The sequence below is a fragment of the Gorilla gorilla genome, chromosome 12 (assembly GCF_029281585.2).
Source record: "Gorilla gorilla gorilla isolate KB3781 chromosome 12, NHGRI_mGorGor1-v2.1_pri, whole genome shotgun sequence".
NCBI lineage: Eukaryota > Metazoa > Chordata > Mammalia > Primates > Hominidae > Gorilla > Gorilla gorilla.
This window is the reverse complement of record NC_073236.2, coordinates 108010765-108028394: the sequence shown is the minus strand read 5'-3', so window position 1 is coordinate 108028394 and position 17630 is coordinate 108010765. Positions and strand designations below refer to the sequence as shown.

Sequence of the window (17630 nt, the reverse complement as noted above, 5' to 3'; positions counted from 1 at the left end):
ACGGTAGAGTGAAGGAAGAGTAAAAGTAAGAAAATGGAGGGCTGTTAACATTTGGGGGCTGCAAATCATGTTGGTCCTTTTTGTCTACCCCCTGTAAAGACACTGGCTTTTATTCTGACTGAAAGGGGGCAATTTTACAGGAGATATGGGGCAGAAGAGTAACATGATCTGATTTAGATTTTAAAATAATTGCTTTGGTTCCTACTTTAAGCCACCTGAGACTGAAGAATACCAGGGTAGGTCTAAGAAGACCAGGTAGTAAAGTGGAAGGATAGGACCACCATCATTTGAATTAAGAAAGCCTATGAGTAGAACAGGTCTCGGTGGGAAGAAAATCAGGAATTCCGTTTGGAATATGTTTAGTATGAGCTGTTTATAAGACATCCAAGTGGAAATTATGTACGGTGTTTGAGCACGTGCTTCTGGCAGGAGTTCTTTTATATTTTTGGTCCAAAAAGCATTACTTTCATAAAATTTAGTACAAACTTGCTAAAGACCATGTCCAGGAAGACTTTATTTACTTTGAAAATTTTTAGTACTGAGGTATCTCTCAAAATTATTTTCTGTATGGTTACCTAACCAAAAAAAGACAATTTTAATGACAGGGGAAAATTTACATGCATACCATTAATAATTTATATTTCACATATATACAGCCATTCCTCCTTAGAGATTCTTTCCTAAATGAATAAAATGTAAAACAAGAAAGGTTAAACCGCGGAGAAACGAGAATCATATAGCTGATATAATCTTAAGTCAAATCTCTCCAATACCTCAAATTAGGGATTAATGTTACTGGAAATTCTGAAGTAATCTCATAGTTTCCATCTTTAAAAACTCCTCCTGTGACTGTGTTTCCCTGGATCTCGTCATCTACCAAATCAGTTAACATTTAAACATTGCTCCTTTCTGTCATACTCAAACTAGTAGAGAATAATTTTTCACATTTGGTTTTTGCCTCTTCATTCCAATTTAGATTCTAACCTGATTCCACTGAAACTGCTCTTGCAAGGTTCTTAATTCACCTCTGTGCAGCATTTGATACTCTTCCTCCCTCTTTGCTAAATAAAGCTCATCCTCTCTGTGATATTGCTCATTCTCAGTTCTCTCTAAGCAGAACTCTACTGGCTCTGCTTTATCTCCTCTTCCACTTAATGCTGGTATGTCCATCTGATCTAACTCCCCCTTTGTTCCTACTCCTTATACTCTCTCTGGAGATTGACTCTCTAAACAATGGCATTAACATCCTTTCTTCCCATCCACTCCTCATACACCAATAATTTCAAAATGTTTATCTCCATCCAGACCTACCTTCATGTTCTAAACCAGTACTGTCCAATAAAAATATAATGCAGGCCATATATGTAATTTTAAAATTTATTATAGCCATATTTAAAAAATACACAGGTAAAATTAATTTTAAGATATTTTATTAAACACAATCTGGCAGTATCATTTTATAATATAATCAAGATAGATTTCTGAGATATTTTTGTTCTTTTCATACTACATGTTCAAAATCCAGTGTATATTTTACACTTACAGTATATTTCAAGTTGTATAACCACACTTCAAATACTCAATAAATACATGTGACTGGTGGCTACAGTATCAAAAAGTGCAGTTCTAAACATAACACAAAAGCTACGTGTAAGACTGAACTCATCTTTTTCCTTAAATCTGTCCCTCTTATATTCCCTGTATTAGTGAGTATCAGCATCTATGTACACATGGAAGCCAGAAATCATCCCACATCCCACCACTCCCTTAACATGACACACCTAATTAATCCCTAAAGTCCTTTTCATTCTACCTCCTAAATGTCTCTCAGCTCTCTATATTGTAATGGCTTCTTTGTAAGTATGTTCAACCACTGGACTCCATTAAGTCACGGACTATGTTTTCTCTTCTTTATATCCTCAATACTGCACAGAGTACCGGACATATAGCAGATACCCATTAACCATTTGCTTTGACAATCATTAATCATTTGCTATATGGAAAAAGCCAGAAAAAATTTTCTGAGGCAACTGAGAACTAAACCTCAGAATAAAAAGACTAGAAGTCAAAGGAGAGTTAATCAACTGAAATGAAAACATCAGGAAGCCAAAGAGAAGGTAATACATTAAAATCCAAATAAAATTCTAAAGGTAAAAGTATTGGACAATAATTGGATTTAAAGTAGCAACTAAGGTAAGTTTAAATATGATAAACACACTAAGTAACCAACTTTACATTCATTACATTTGGCTTTAATAAAATATACTACATGATATATTCTATTTATACATTCAAATCCAGATTCCTTACTAAAATATTTGATCTACTTTAAACCAAATAATCTTGTACTAAAACATATGCATAAGGCTTAACACATCGGTAGAGTTGATTTGAACAAACTGAAGACTTATAAGCTGACAGAATTTAAAGACAATTTAGAGACCATTTAGTCCAAGTCTATCTTCTTCCAGATAAGGAAATGAAAACCAGAGTATTAAAATAATCTGTCAATGGTCATAGAGAGCAATAGAGCTGTTCTGCTATATTTAATACTATTTATGAGTAAATCCTAAATTTATTTGTGTTATTTAAAAAATTAAAATAAGTATCATCAGCTTAGACAACATGGCGAAACCCCATCTCTAAAAAATAAAAATAAAAATAATTAGCCGGGTGTGGTGGTAAATGTCTATAGTCCCAGCTACTTGGGTGGCTGAAGTGGGAGGACTGTTTAAGCCCAGCAGGCTGAGGCTGCAGTGAACTGTGATTGTGCCACTGCACTCCAGCCTGGGTGACAGAGGGAGACACTGTCTCACAAAAAAAAAAAAAAAAAAGAAAGAAAAGAAGGAAAAGAAAAAATATTATGACTACCATAGCACTTCAAGAAAAAAAAGACAGTAGGATCAATATCTACTGTACTCCTTAGCTAGGTAAGAATATAATTATATTTTAAAATTCTGTGTTTAGAACAACTAATTGAAATTCCTTTTAAGAAAAATCCAGGCCAGGTGCAGTGGCTCATGCCTGTAACCTCATCACTTTGGGAGGCCAAGGAGGGTGGATCACTTGATCTCAGGAGTTCCAGACCAGTCTGGGCAACATGGCGAAACCTCGTCTCTACAAAAAACTACAAAAAAAAATTAGCCAGGTGTGGTGGTATGCATCTGTGCTCCCGGCCACTCAGGAGACTGAGGTAGGAGGACTGCCTGAGCCTGGGACGTTGAGGCAGCAGTGAGCCATGATGGTGCTACTACACTCCAGCCTAGGTGATAGAGCGAGCGCCTGTCTTAAAAAAAAAAAAAAACAAAAACAAAAACAGAAAAAGGAAAAAAAGAAAAATCCAAATGGCCCAAAAACAAGACAATACACTAAGAATTTGTAAAAAGAGCAAAAGGACAAATGAAGAGAAAAAAACAAATTATTTGCATCTGTAAAAATAATTTTGTTTTCTTATGCTTTTTTTATGGCTCTTTTTAATAGATACCTGAAGGCTCCAGGCCATAAAGTTCAAGTCTTAATATGTGCCAAGTGCGGCGGCTCACACCTGTAATCCCAGCACTCTGGGAGGCAGGAGGGTTGCTTGAAGCCAAGTGTTCAAAACTAGCCTGGGCAATAAAGCAAGACCTTGTCTCTACAAAAAAAGAAAAGAAAAAAGCTGGGTGCGGTGTCACATGCCTGTAATCCCAGGACTTTTGAGAGGCTGAGGCTGGCAGATCACTTCTGCTCAGGAGTCTGAGACCAGCCTGGGCAACATGGTGAAACCCTGTCTTTACAAAAAATACAAAAATTAGATGGGCTTGGTGGTAGGCGCCTGTGTCCCAGCTACTCGGGAGGCTGAGGTGGGAGAATCACTTGAGCCTGGGAAGTAGAGGCTACAGTAAGCCAAGATCACACCACTGCACGCCAGCCTGGGCCACAGAGTGAGACCTTGTCTCTAAATAAATAAATAAATAAATATTAGTTGGGTATGGTGGCATGTGCCTATAGTCCCAGCTACTCAGGAGGCTAAGGCAGGAGATTGCTTAAGCCCAGGAATTCCAGGTTGCAGGGAGCTATGATGTGCCACTGCACTCCAGCCTCAGTAACGGAATGAGTCCCTGTCTCTTAAAAAAAGGAAAAAAGAAATGTCTTAATATGCATGCTTAAGATCAATGGGAAATGCAAATCAAAACAAAAATGAAATTAGATATATAACAATCTGATTTACAGGATATTTTACAGAAATATATCAATGATGTGAGTTTATTATGTTTAAAATATTAATTCCATTGAATTTTAGATTTTGAGAGCTTCTAAAAATTTGAAGGAAAAAAAAGTAGTTCCAAAATAAACATGCCTCTGTCAGGTGAAACTGCTGGTCCAAGGAAATAATAAAAATAAATTAACAAAACAAAACAAACATGCCTGAAATTTTAAATTTTAAAATAAAGTATATGTATAAATCCCTTCAGCATAGCAGACAAGATTCAAGTTAGCTACATTTTGTGTATATTGGAATTCCTGTATACTGTCATAATAAGGCTATGATGTCTTTTATTTCCAGAGGTAAAGGGGCAATAATTTAAAAAATAAAGACTTTCAGTCTAAAATTTTCAGGTTATTTACTTCAAGTTTACATATAATTCCTCCAACAGAATACAGATTTTTATTAGCTAATTCATAAAATCTTCATCATCACTTAAGAACAGTAATTTGGTCTGCTATCAAAACTAAAAATATACTAAGTTATTTAATAAATTTTAAAAAACAACAATGCTGTTCAGAAGGAGTCAAAAGAAGGACTCAAAAAAAATATTTCAGGTAGTCGTGAAACAAATAGGAATTAGAGTCAAGGTATCCCATCATCTGCTATGGTTATTAATGCTTAACAGTAAATAATGGTATTAGTATCTTACTGTCCCTAAAGCTAAAGTACTTCTCTAAAAAGTATTTTAAATCTGTATATATTATTCTTAAATATTCTCATTAATCAAACAAAATTATGATGACAGAAATTCCTACTAGAATAGGGATTATTCTTATAGTCAGTATTTATATGATGACACATTGCATTTTGTACATTTAAAGATAGGGAAAAATTATATTATTTCAACATGTTAAGTCTTGAATTACTAATCTGAAATTAAAGAAAAAGCCTTAGAGCATTAAAATCCCACACCTGAAAGACTTACCATTTTATCTAGATGTTCAATGGATCTATAAATCTCCCCCTGGGATTCATCATAGTAACTGTAACGGAACCTTTGACCTTGAAACAAATATCATGTACAAAATAAAATAGGGAAAAATTAGAAGCTAAAAAGAAAGCAAGCGCTTACCAAATAATTTCAGTTCTCATGAAAGGCAAAGCACAGCTTAAGCCTCTGAGAGAATCATTCCCAAGAGCCCTTGTACATAAAAATAAAAGGCATATTTGGGAAGGTAATAAAGAAATGATATCACCAATGTTTTATGATGTTAAGAACTGTTTCAAATTGTAGAAACCTTAAAATCACCAGAAATACAAGATTAAGGAAACAAAATGGCTTAAAAGTTAGAAGCATTGTTAAACATTTTATCAGTCTATATTGGAAAGTAAACCCAAAGAATATTACTTAAGAGTATTTGGTTTAAGAAAACTATCTTGGTATAACAAATCACTAAAAGCCTTAGCTTTTGCTGTACAAAGTTTTGATCTCTATTACAGGGGGAAAAAAAAAAAACCATGAGGTCACAAATACTGTGACTTGTGTGACTTTTATGAAGTAAATTTTTAAAAAATTATCTCATTTTTGCACTACTTGGAAAAGGATCAATACAAGTGCCTTATGCAACGTGAACAGAATACACAAAAGGGTAAATATAATATAAATGTAATAAATATTCCTACCCTGACATAAAATCTCAATAAGATTATAAGCATAGAACATTCAATGTTTTGGCTATTCTCCAAAGAACAGAGAGGGTAAAATGAAAGAAGCTTAAAGAGAAAACAGAAAACAAAAGTCTCAGAAAATAAATTCTGTTTCCTACTAGTTACATGAAAATCAAGTTAAAAATTTTCTTAACTAATTATGGGGAGTGTTACTCAACTGACTGCAATGTATTTCAGATACACCTAAATCTTTTAGCAGTGCCTTTTTTCTAAGAACTCATTATTTTTGTATTTCCTTAATGTTAAAGATTGACCAAAATGCATTTCTAAAGGAATTAGACCATACAAATCATGTACACACATCATGTGTCTTGTGCTTCATGTTTAGAGCAATATTGATATATCCAGTTACCATCCTCACACCTGAAGACATGGAACTCTTCGGCTAGATAATTAAGATTTTTAAGTTTTCTGTTCATCTTACTAAAAAAAGTATGTAAATGATGGGCAGTGCAAAATTATAAAACCCTCTTTGATGTCCTTTTCTGAAAAACCACACATCATAGAACTGAAACACTTCATTCATTTGTTGATACTGATCACCTTTGATGGTCACCTTTCTAAAATATGTCATATTTCCTTAATGTTCACATTTTAACTTTTCGTATACAGTAACATAATTACTCAATGTAGCAGTCCTTATTCTCTCCCAAGAGCCATTATTCACTCAATATTGCATCTTATAACTTAACTGATGATATCCTAGAATTGGGCAACAGGGTCTGAAATAATATCTGCTTCCTGAATAAAACAATAAAGATTACTGCATGTTACCTTAGCTATGAGATCAACTATAGTCTTTGAACTAAAAAAAAAAATTCTTAAAACAATGATAATTTATTGTTCAATGCCTCTATATTGATAATTCATTAAACATTTCTTTTAAAATTTAGAGAAAGGTATAGCTTTATTTTTCTGTAAAGAATGTATATATTAATACTTCATACATAACTAACAATGAGAATTATCTAATAACTATATAACTGACACTATTTTTCTTTTTTTCTTTTTTTTAAGATGGAGTCTCACCCTGTTGCCCAGGCTACAGTGCAGTGGTGCAATCTCAGCTCACTGCAACCTCTGCCTCCCGGGTTCAAGTGATTCTCCTGCCTCAACCTCCCGAGTAGCTGGGACTACAGGCATGTGCCACCACATCCAGCTACTTTTTGTATCTTTAGTAAAGATGGGGTTTCACCATGTTGGCCAGGCTGGTCTCAAACTCCTGACCTAAAGTGATCCACCTGCCTTGGCCTCCCAAAGTGCTGGGATTACAGGCGTGAGCCACCGCACCCAGCCTGACACTATTTTTCTCATTGCCAGGTGGCTGTGAGAAGGCTGCTCAGTGCCAAATCTAAAGTGCAGTTATAATAATTTATCGATTCAATTCATTTGATACTAAATTTTTACTTCTATTTCAAAGTTATTTTGACAAAGCTGTCCAAAATCTTTCTGAAACAAATGAACACCTTAGACAAGAATATTCTGACTCACTCTCACTATAGTAAGAACAATATTCTTGGAGGAAATCAAGGTAGTATACACCTCAATTCTTTGAACCTGAACTGCTTTAGGGTTACACTAATACAGTCTCTTTTCCCTGCTTCTGGAAATAGCTATTAGTTTTGGCTACTATCAGTAAGCCCTGAAACTGGGACATAATCTACTGCTACTCCCAGGTTCAGAGAAAAACGCATATACTTCATGATAGTCGTTTGCTACTCAAAAGTCTTTTCTGCTTAATTCCAAGTAAAGAGTTGCTGTTCCAAATGGCTGAAGTTGGTCAACCCAGACTTAACAGTAAGTGAAAAGTCTATACTTTAAATTGCTATCTTGTTCATATGGACCATTTTCTATGTAACTTTCACTTTTTAAAAACTGCTTCTGAAGGAAAAAAAGAGGAAATGTTTGAAATACTTTAAAATACTGGATCGGCATGGGATTTAATGAGAATGCAAAAATGCACAGAGAACCAATGGGAGTAAATGCTATCTACTTTTTGTTACTCTTTAGTAGCCACCTCATATTTAGTAACTGAAAAACTGACTATAAATATTTGAAGGACTCTAAAGAATGTTTCGATTAAGTAGCTAAATCCACACTACATATAGCTACTACACTGAATAAATATTTTAGTTGCAACAGCTCAAATCGTCTCATGGTAATTTTTTAAAATTATACAAATATTTAAAAATCACTTGAGCAATGTATTCTGGTCAATATACATACAGAAGGCATCTAATTTGAAGTAAATAGTTGCCATCATCATAGCCTATATGTATGTGTGTATTTACGTATGTCTGCACACACACACACAACTTTAGTCAATCATCATTTAGAAACTGAGTTTAAAATACCACTTTTTGGTTTTTATTATTTTAAAAGTGTCTCAAAATTTTATTTAATAATGAAGAAAATTATAGCACAAGTACAATAAACTGATCATAAATACACCTTTAACTAAAAATGTATTACTGACTTAAATTATATGTATCTCATGAGCAAATTTATTTTTATAAGTTTTTGTGTTTCTGACATTCAGTAAAGGTTATGAATCTAAACTATAAACAAATACAATTGCCCATGTACCTGGAGAACTGGACTTTTGTACTTTATAAGTATGAATAAAGCGTATCACATAGTAAGAGAAAATTACTTACCTGAAACTTATCCTTTCAGAAGGTACACTGGGAAAATGGATTCTTTGAGCCCCTGTTTCAACTCCAAGTATGAGCTTTCTAGCTTTAAGAGCCATTGACACTGCCCCTAGGGGCAGCACAAGCTTTGGAACTCCCCTAGTGAGTATGTCAGTAGTTTCTTCAGGTGCCTTCCCTCAGTTCTTTTCAAATTCAAAAGATGAGAGGAAAAATAACCCAAGAAAAAAATCCTGTAAAGCAGAAACCTTACTCTTTGAGGGAAGGAGGGTAGCTCATTTGTGAATCCATTCCAGAGCACGCTTTCTGAGAAAAAGAAATACAGGTAAGTAATTTTCCCATCTCCAAAGGTGACTGGTGATTAATGAGTGGATTCACAGAGTGTGGAGAATAAGCTCCAGGGATGTCTGTTTAACACACAACAATCAACTAATGAGGACAAACATAACAATGAATGGTACAAGAACCAATGCTACTTTTTAAGTACCTTAAAACAAAAGGTAAAAGAATAGTAAATACCTCAACATTAAGCTATGCACTGAACTGCAAAAATAAATAATGACCTTGGAAAGTTGATCTATAAAGCCCCCAAATGATCAGTCAATAAGATAGATTTTCAGACACATAAAATAAAAATTATACTGTCACACATTTACTTAATCACATTGTTTATATGTTAAACCACTTTCAAATATTTAAGTTAAACCTCACAACAACCTCGTGAGATAAATTATTAGGCCATTCTATACTAAGGACCCAACCTGGGGACATTCATAATTGAAATCACTACCAAAGAAAAAATGTATTTCATAAAGGAAATATTATGTAAGTAGCATCAAATAAGGTAATCTCTTTTAAAAGCTAAATACTATCATGCTTTCAATCTGAAGTGCTAATGTATAAGTATTAGCCTTATCTCAAATCTGCAAAAAGTCAAAAACTAAAAATGTAAAATCTGCATGTACAAATATTTGAGAAGACAAATATGATGGCTTGGTTAAGGTATATTTTAAGAATTAGCTAACTTACACTCAAACCAATTTAACTATTTAGAAAATAGCAACAGCCTTATACCCAAGAGACTAACAGAAAGGAAGAGTATGCATGAATAATCACATTAATATACAGTAAAGAAGAAATCTGAATGTTATCAATTTCATAAATATTTAGGGGAATGCCACTTTTAATAAGTGGTATGTATTTATAAAAAGCTAGTTATGTAAACCAAAACAAATATAAATTTATGCATAAAAATTCAAAATTGCTGAAAAGACTACAGTAAACTTCTCATATTTAAAAAAATATATGTCATAAATATTCACCAAGTAAACTTATCTAAACTGATTTGTAAAACCACCATAAAAGGCAAATCAAATAAAGCATGAGTCCACTTTTACTTTTTGTTTATTTTTTGTTAGAGATGAGGTCTCACTTGTTCTCCAGGCTAGATTCAAGTACTCCTCCTGCCTCAGCCTCCCACATAGCTAGGACTATAGGCACAAACTACCATACCCGGTTCATGACTCCACTTTTGAAAAATCTATTTTCACTAAATCCAATTTCATTTAGAAACTTCTTAGAAGTGAAAATTACGTTAATGAAAGCTGCCAACAATCTAAATTTAGAAATATAAATTTCAGGAAGGTCAGGAAAACACAAATATCAATCACATATATGAAGAAGGCCAAAACTGAAACTTGAGAAAACAGAATGAAAATTCTACTAACTGAAAAAATTAAAATAGGTCCAGACAAAATTCTCTCATACGGAGCCATCCTATAGGATATACAACTTAATAAGCACAAAAAGTATTGGAACAATTTATTTAACCATGGTAAAGCACACAGACTAGTGGCAAATGTCTTTTCACTTAATCTACTTCCTGCTAGTAACAGAAAGGATGAAATGAGGTGAAACTATTTTAAGTGTTGCCTGAGAAATATAATCTGGCATTTCTATATGTACAAGACTGGTGATGCGATAAAAGGCAGGAACTGAAATGCAGGATTTCTTTTTGGGGAACTCAAATGAGGGGTTTGAAAGAAGGGGGATAATGGAATCTAGGTTCCTGTCTCTCCCTTGGCTTAACTCAACTAGAAAGAAAACTTGAGAGTACTTCAGTATGTCTACCTTTATTTCTCTAATGTCTCTTTTCAAGTCCAAATAAAAGCTACAAGGCATCTGAAAGATGAACATCTTTACAGTAAAATAAATTTAAGAAAATAAATCATGTTTATAAAGAACATTGGCTAACAAATAAGGTCAACAAGAAAAATCTTTCCAATTTACAGATAAAAATCTGAAATGTCTCTATCACCAAGGTTTTCACTTCACTTTCTGCAAAAGGTAGGCACAATATAGAGAGAACCAATGACTAGAAATGAACAGTGTAGTCACTGCCAGTAATCTAATAATCAAAACAAAGAAACTTCCACTGTGTGTAGCTGAGTAATTTTTCAAGTGTACTGCAATAATTTTTTTCCCCCAAAAAATTCAGGTATTTATAGTGTGTGAAGAGGAAACTCAATGAACCATTAAAGACCTCTGCATGCATGAGGAACTGAATCCCTCCTGTGAAATTTAGAAGTCAGTGTTATGATTGCTTCTATATAATAAAAATCAAGCTGTATAGTATCTCTTTAAAAAGAAAGAAAAACCATTAAGTATTATCTTCATGAGAAAAAGCTGAATTTTTGAGATGATAATATGGCACACTTACTAATTTAGGAAAGATACCCATCACCACTACAATATGAATGTGAGAAACATGAAACTTAATTCTTTAGATAGCTTAACCCATAACTGGTCAATAATTCATAATACTTCAGTAAGCATGCAAAAGAGAAAATGTATCTCACTTTACAAGAATTACTGTGGTAGTGAAAAGACTATCAATTTTGGAATATTATCTATATTACACCTTTCACTTATCCCCAGAACCCCAACATATTTATCAATAAGTAGTAGCACGGTGCTTTCCATAAGTACAAAGAAAACATTTAATGAGTATTATTAATGATGATGATACTAAAAAATGAACACTTGAAAAGTTCTACTACTTAAACACCAAACATAAATCTAAAAAATGTTTTAGTCTCTGGATAATTCTTATAACTATTATTTATGAGTCTTTAAAATTTTTGAGCTCTTTTTTGTAACTATCACCTGGAAATCCTATCTTACAATTTAGATACCAAAATTTCCAAGAAATCAGGAGACAAAACAACCTCAATAATTTTCTAAGAATCTAGGTAGAAGGTAAAACAAATTTATGTTTCTCTCTCAGCCACTGTAGTTACATACAGCAGTGGACTAGGCTTTGGTTACTTTAGAATTCTTTATTAATGAGGTAAAAAGGATGATTCCACAGAAAAGAGCAATATTGAAATGTTTATTGACGTTTTATGTGAATTTATGTTACAGTTGCACAGGTTGCCAACCTAGAGAGAAAGCCCAGGTTCTAAAAAATAATATCAAGGGAACTAATTATGTAAATCAAGTGATTAATAAGAGCCTTAAAAATGAAGGAGGTGTGGGACACTTGCTTCAAGAATTTTAATTTTCAAAACATATAGACATGCTTTGTTACCAACACAAATTCACAATATTAAGGAAAATATGCTGTTTTGCAGTAATGATACTTAAGTTTTCAAGGTCACTTATTACATTTCAAAATTCCACAGAAAGGAACTCCTTTTAAGCATCTACCTAGCCTTCAGATCTAAGTAGTATACTTATATCCATAAAATGTAACTTCTGCCAAAGGTAGCAAACCAGCTAACCAATAAAATCAGTAATTAAAGAACCCTGAATATTAAAAACAGATTTAAAAAAAGAAGAAGACCCCTGAGAGCTTCTCTGGGGGGTTGGAAAGGAAGTGCAACTACCTGCATATCCTAAAAATCTGGGTTTCCCAACCTCAGCACTGCTGACATTTTGGGCCTGGTAATTCTCTGATGTGGGAGCCATCCTGTGCCATTGTAGGATGTTTATTTAGCAGCTACCCTGGACTCTACTCATTAGATACCATTAGTATTGCCACCCTCCAAACCATATCCCAGTTGTGGTGATCAAAACTGTCTTCAGGAATTACCAAATGCCCCTGAGGGTAAAATCACTCCAGTTGAGGCTAAGTACCTTATGCAAAAAACTAATCTGTGCCATTATGAAAGATAGTTCCCTTGAACTGAGATCTCAACTTTGAAAAGGCCATTCAGAGATAGAAGCAAGAGAAGACACCAGCCCAAGCAGGCCAGATAAATGTTGAATCAATTCTGGCAATCAGTGGGTAAGACACATAAAATGCCATGGCTCCCTATATTTCAGTAAGGATGTTCTCCTGGCTATTCTAGCATTGTATCTTAAAAATTATGGTCTTACATTTTAGGTTTCCTTATAATCAAAGAAATAACTGATAAATGAACAGATATTGGCATCTTAAACCAATAAATTAATAGGTCAAAGAGATGTCCTAAAACGAACAAAACTTAGAAATATTCTGGGACAGTAATGGATAAAGGAAAGCAAACTGCATCCAAAGACTGTAGAAGCAACATTTACTAAAAGAGGCATCCACAAACAGCTCACTTCTCTTACAACGTACTCACTGTGACGTGTCCTTACTCTTACTCACAATAATCAAAAAATCACTCAAGAGTCCTTACCCTTATAAAACATTACCAATGATGACCACAGGGCTTAATAGCCAATATTTTATAATCTTTGGAGGGTAGCTTTAAACTGATGGCAATTGTGAGTAAAAACTAAGCACCAAAGGGGGAAAAAAAAAAAAGACTAATTACAAAAAAGGAAATGTGGAAAAGGACTGGCACAGCACACAGTGCTCTTCTATACTCTAAAGAACATTGGATTTATCCACCAAAACTAACTTCAGAGAATCTACCATACACACCTACTTGGAAATGAGGTTAAAAGATCTTAACTCCCACTAAGTAAGTGTCTAAACAAGGATGCCTTCACAGTGTGAATCCAATTATACCAGTCGCCTTTGGAAATGTACCCATAATCCACTATTGTAATCTGATCCTTTTTAAAGGATCAAAAGATTTTTTATTCACTTTTAAACACTGCTGCCAGAAGTAAAACTTTCCAAGGAAAGTGATAAAAAACTGAAAATCAGAGCTTAGAATGAAAAGATACCTTTAACCAGAAGTATATAACATCTACCATGATATGTTAAAATCTAGAACTTACCCCAATGGCAGAAATCAGAAGAAACCACAAAGAGATTACTAGGATCCGCTAGATATTTACTGAAGAGTTTTCCGAATTCCTGTTCTTTTGACTCACTCAGAGCTCCAACCAGTACAGGAATAATGGTAAACTCATCCTTATGGCTTAAAGAAAACAGAAAAAAAAAAAATGTCATTTAAGATGCTTAAATGAAAGTTTTCCAAATGTGTTGGCATTAGAAAGTGGAATATGTATTAATAGTGGTAAGGATAACATACATAATATTATTGATGAATTCTTAAAATCCATAAATTAAATGTTTAAAGGGTACAAGGGTACGATTAAAAATATGAGTCATACAGAATACTAAAAATATCCATTTAAACTACAGAAATATATACTACCTCTTTAGGTAAACAAAGCTATTTTACTACCAGGTATAATAACATCTCAAAAAATAAAAACAAGCCCATCAGAAGAGCACCAATTCAATTCTTTTCAAGTACTTATCAAGGCTACAGTCATCTGCCAAATCCTTCTGTGATTATAAAAGACCACTAAACTCTTCCTCACCTATTTTAATCCTATCCTATTATAAAAACCATCATTTCTGGCACTTGCTCTATAAACCTGCCAAGTGAGACCTACAAAACTTAATCTTGGCTCCCGTAAGTTTTATCAACTGCACTTTTACACTTAACCTAGTGATCAGATACAAGACAGTCTGAAATACAACTCAAATTTCATTGGCATCTAGAATAGACAAAGAATTAAAGGAAGTAAGGATTAATTTCTAGCAGCAGAAAAAGACACCACACCCACCCACAATGTTTATGGCATATCCACAAGTCCCTTTTTCACTCTACAGATTGACAGATTTATGGAAAAGAAACAAAGTAGATTAATAAAGAATAACTATGATGAGCTACAGAAACAGATGTTCATTCAAAAACCTTTTTTAAAAATGTTATTGTGAAATTTTACTTATATATATTCAATATTATTTATATTCTAAATGATCCCAGATTTGGTATTTTAGAAGCATGAATCATGTTTGTCTGATTTGTTCTCAACAGGACCTTTTTTAAAAAATCACCATTATAATAAATGCTTTTTAATATGATAATCTGGCACTTAACTGATGTAGGACAAACAAAATTCACAAAAGTTTTTAAAAATACTAAGTTTAAATAATCCCCAAATAAATGTTAGCCCAGCTGCATAAAGCTAAATTTAGGGCACCCAAGCACCTCCCCCATAAGGCCCTCTTACCCTGTCAATTGCGAAATAAACAGATCATACAGATCTCCAGTCCCTCTGCAATGCAGGGGCTTCTTGGGCAGAATCTGCATCTATGGAGTAAGAGAAAAAAAGGAAGCTGGCAGAGGAAGCTGCCACAGGATCTCTTTCTCTAACTGTTACCAGTTTGCTAAATAACTGCCTGACTGAATAGGGGCTCTTCAATTAGTTAAGACTGATTGTCAATTGAAAGAAAAGAATTAATTATTCTAACCTCAACTACTACCTACATAAAAAAATACATTAAGATAATCAAAGTGTCTGTGAGTAATTATGATATGATTGGGAAGCAGTTATACAGAGTATAAAGAACAAGGAGAAACCAGAAGAAATGGGTTCAAGTGCCATCCCCACCACATACAAATGTTCAGAGCACAGGTAAGTTCCCGAATTGTAAATATATTTCCGTATCTGTAAAATGATCATAATTACAATACTTACTTCATAAAATTGTTATGAAGTGAAGAACACTATAGGAAAGGTACTTCGTCACAAGAGTTGGCTCACTCTGAATAAACAACACATGTCTACTCTCCACAAGAGCCATTAATCCCTTCAATTAACCTCAGTTTGAGCTTACAAATCTATCTGTAAGGAGGTATAAAATTCTATCCTCTGTAGAAACCTAGGACTTGAATCGAGGCTCATTTATCCACCCCTCTGTCATCTCTCTTTTAAAAAATTACTTGTTCTCTATCTCCACAGACAAATACTCATGAATTAGAGAAAAGAGCATTTAGCTTTGAAATGTAATACTACTAGGATTTAAAATCCAAGTTCTGAAGTTGAACTTCCAGTGAAGGAATACAAAATCTCACCCCCAAAAAGCAATTATAAAACTAGATAAAAGCGTCAAAAACAACCATCTTTGTGTTATGGAAATCAACTAAAGGCAAAAACAAACAAGCAAACAAACAAAAACAATGAGAAGAGCATGTTCATGAAAAACTACAGAACTTCTTGGTAACAACAATGGAAACCTGGCATCTTACCAGGAGCTGCCTCCATCCCCTACCCTAGCTCCACTGAGGCATAAGTTCCATCAAGGAACAGCACCTTCATTGCAAAAAGGGGATGACTTTGACTTGGAGCAGAGAGTGGAAAACCCACACTCAGTAGGAAACAGAAAAGCCTGCAGATTTCTTAGTCCGAGATTGCTGTTGTTGGGGTGAGCCAGAAACCTGAGGACTAACTAGAAATTTAATAGACAGATCCTAGAAATGGCAAAGCCATAGAGAGACTTGATAAATTTTCCACATATCCTGAAGAGAGACCTATGCCCTCCACACAACACTGGCTGACTAGGAGGCTGCACGCATGTACAGGGGACTCCCATAAGGTCCTAAGCTCCACACAAAACGCAGGCTAACTGAGAGACTGGCAGCGTATGCACGGGGGAAGCTGGAAACCTGAGAGACCTAGCTCTCCACATACGCCTGGCTAACAGAAAATTTGGGTACATGCACAGGGTCTTAGGTCTAAGACAACATAATAAAAAGTAAAAGAAACAAACATGAAAACAGACTATACTTAGTGGATTCTTTCTTTTAATGAGAAATGGGGTCTCACTATGCTGCCCAGGCTAGCTTCAAACTCTGAGCCCAAGTGATCCTCCCTTCACAGCCTCCATATAATCTCCCAGCAGAGGGTGAAAGTCTTTCTGGCTCAAGGTGTTTAGGTACAGCCTTCAACCAATAATTAGCTAAGCACTAAATTAACGAATTGCAGGTGGGAACCCTACAAAGCCAAGCTTAAAATTAAAAATTAAGAAGTTTTAAAAGCTGGGGAGACACATAAGTGACCACACATAGTGGGAGAGACAGATTCTGCAGTTGAAGTCCATGAAAGTTCCTAATAAATAAATAAATACAACCTGCAAGGGAAAAAATGAGTAAAAACCGAATCCAAAGTTACTATAACATACTACACAAAATGTCCAGTTCCAAAAGAAATTATAAGTCATGCAAAGAAACAGCAAACTATGACCCATATTCGGTAGGAAAAATAAACAGCCAGCAGAAGTTGTATCTGAGTAAGAGCAGATATTGGACTTAGCAGACAAAAACTTCAAAGGAGTTATTATAAATATATTCGAAGAACTACAGGAAGCCATGCTCAAAGTTATGATGATATAACTAAATAGGGAATATCAACAAAGAAATAAATGCAAACTATTAAAAAGAACCAAGTGGAGATTTTAGAGTTGAATAGTAACCGAAATAAAAAATTCAAATGAGTTCACCAGATGGTCTGAAGAGCAGATTTGATATTATATAGGAAACAGTCTGTGAAATTACAGATAAAGAAATTAACCAATCAGAACAGAGAAAAAGAACAGAGCATTGGAGACTTGTAAACAACATCAAGCATACCAGCATGTATATAATGGGAGCTTCAGAAAGGGAACAGTAAAAATATTACAAGAAATAACTGCTGAAAACGTTCCAAATTTCATGAAAAAACATTAACCTACAGATCTAAGAAATTCAACAAATCCAAAGTATGATAAGCACAAAGAGATCCTCACCCAGATACTTCATAATCAAACAGCTGAAAACAAAACACAAGAAAAA

At 34.2% G+C, this 17630-nt stretch overlaps 1 protein-coding gene across 8 annotated transcripts in view; it reads right to left on the bottom strand.

The window, feature by feature from the left end:
* MEMO1 (mediator of cell motility 1) overlaps nt 1–17630 on the bottom strand; it is a 143575-nt gene that overhangs the window by 10381 nt on the left and 115564 nt on the right. For 4 of the 8 annotated variants that reach the window (XM_063696199.1, XM_019021343.4, XM_019021345.3 and 1 more), the window contains one exon: nt 5172–5248. In XM_063696199.1, the coding sequence (XP_063552269.1) occupies nt 5172–5248 (77 nt within the window). Of the gene's footprint in view, nt 1–5170; nt 5249–8571; nt 8872–13779; nt 13923–17630 lie in introns of those variants that run through there. The other 4 variants (XM_031008078.3, XM_055377678.2, XM_055377677.2 and 1 more) reach the window with 2 other exon arrangements.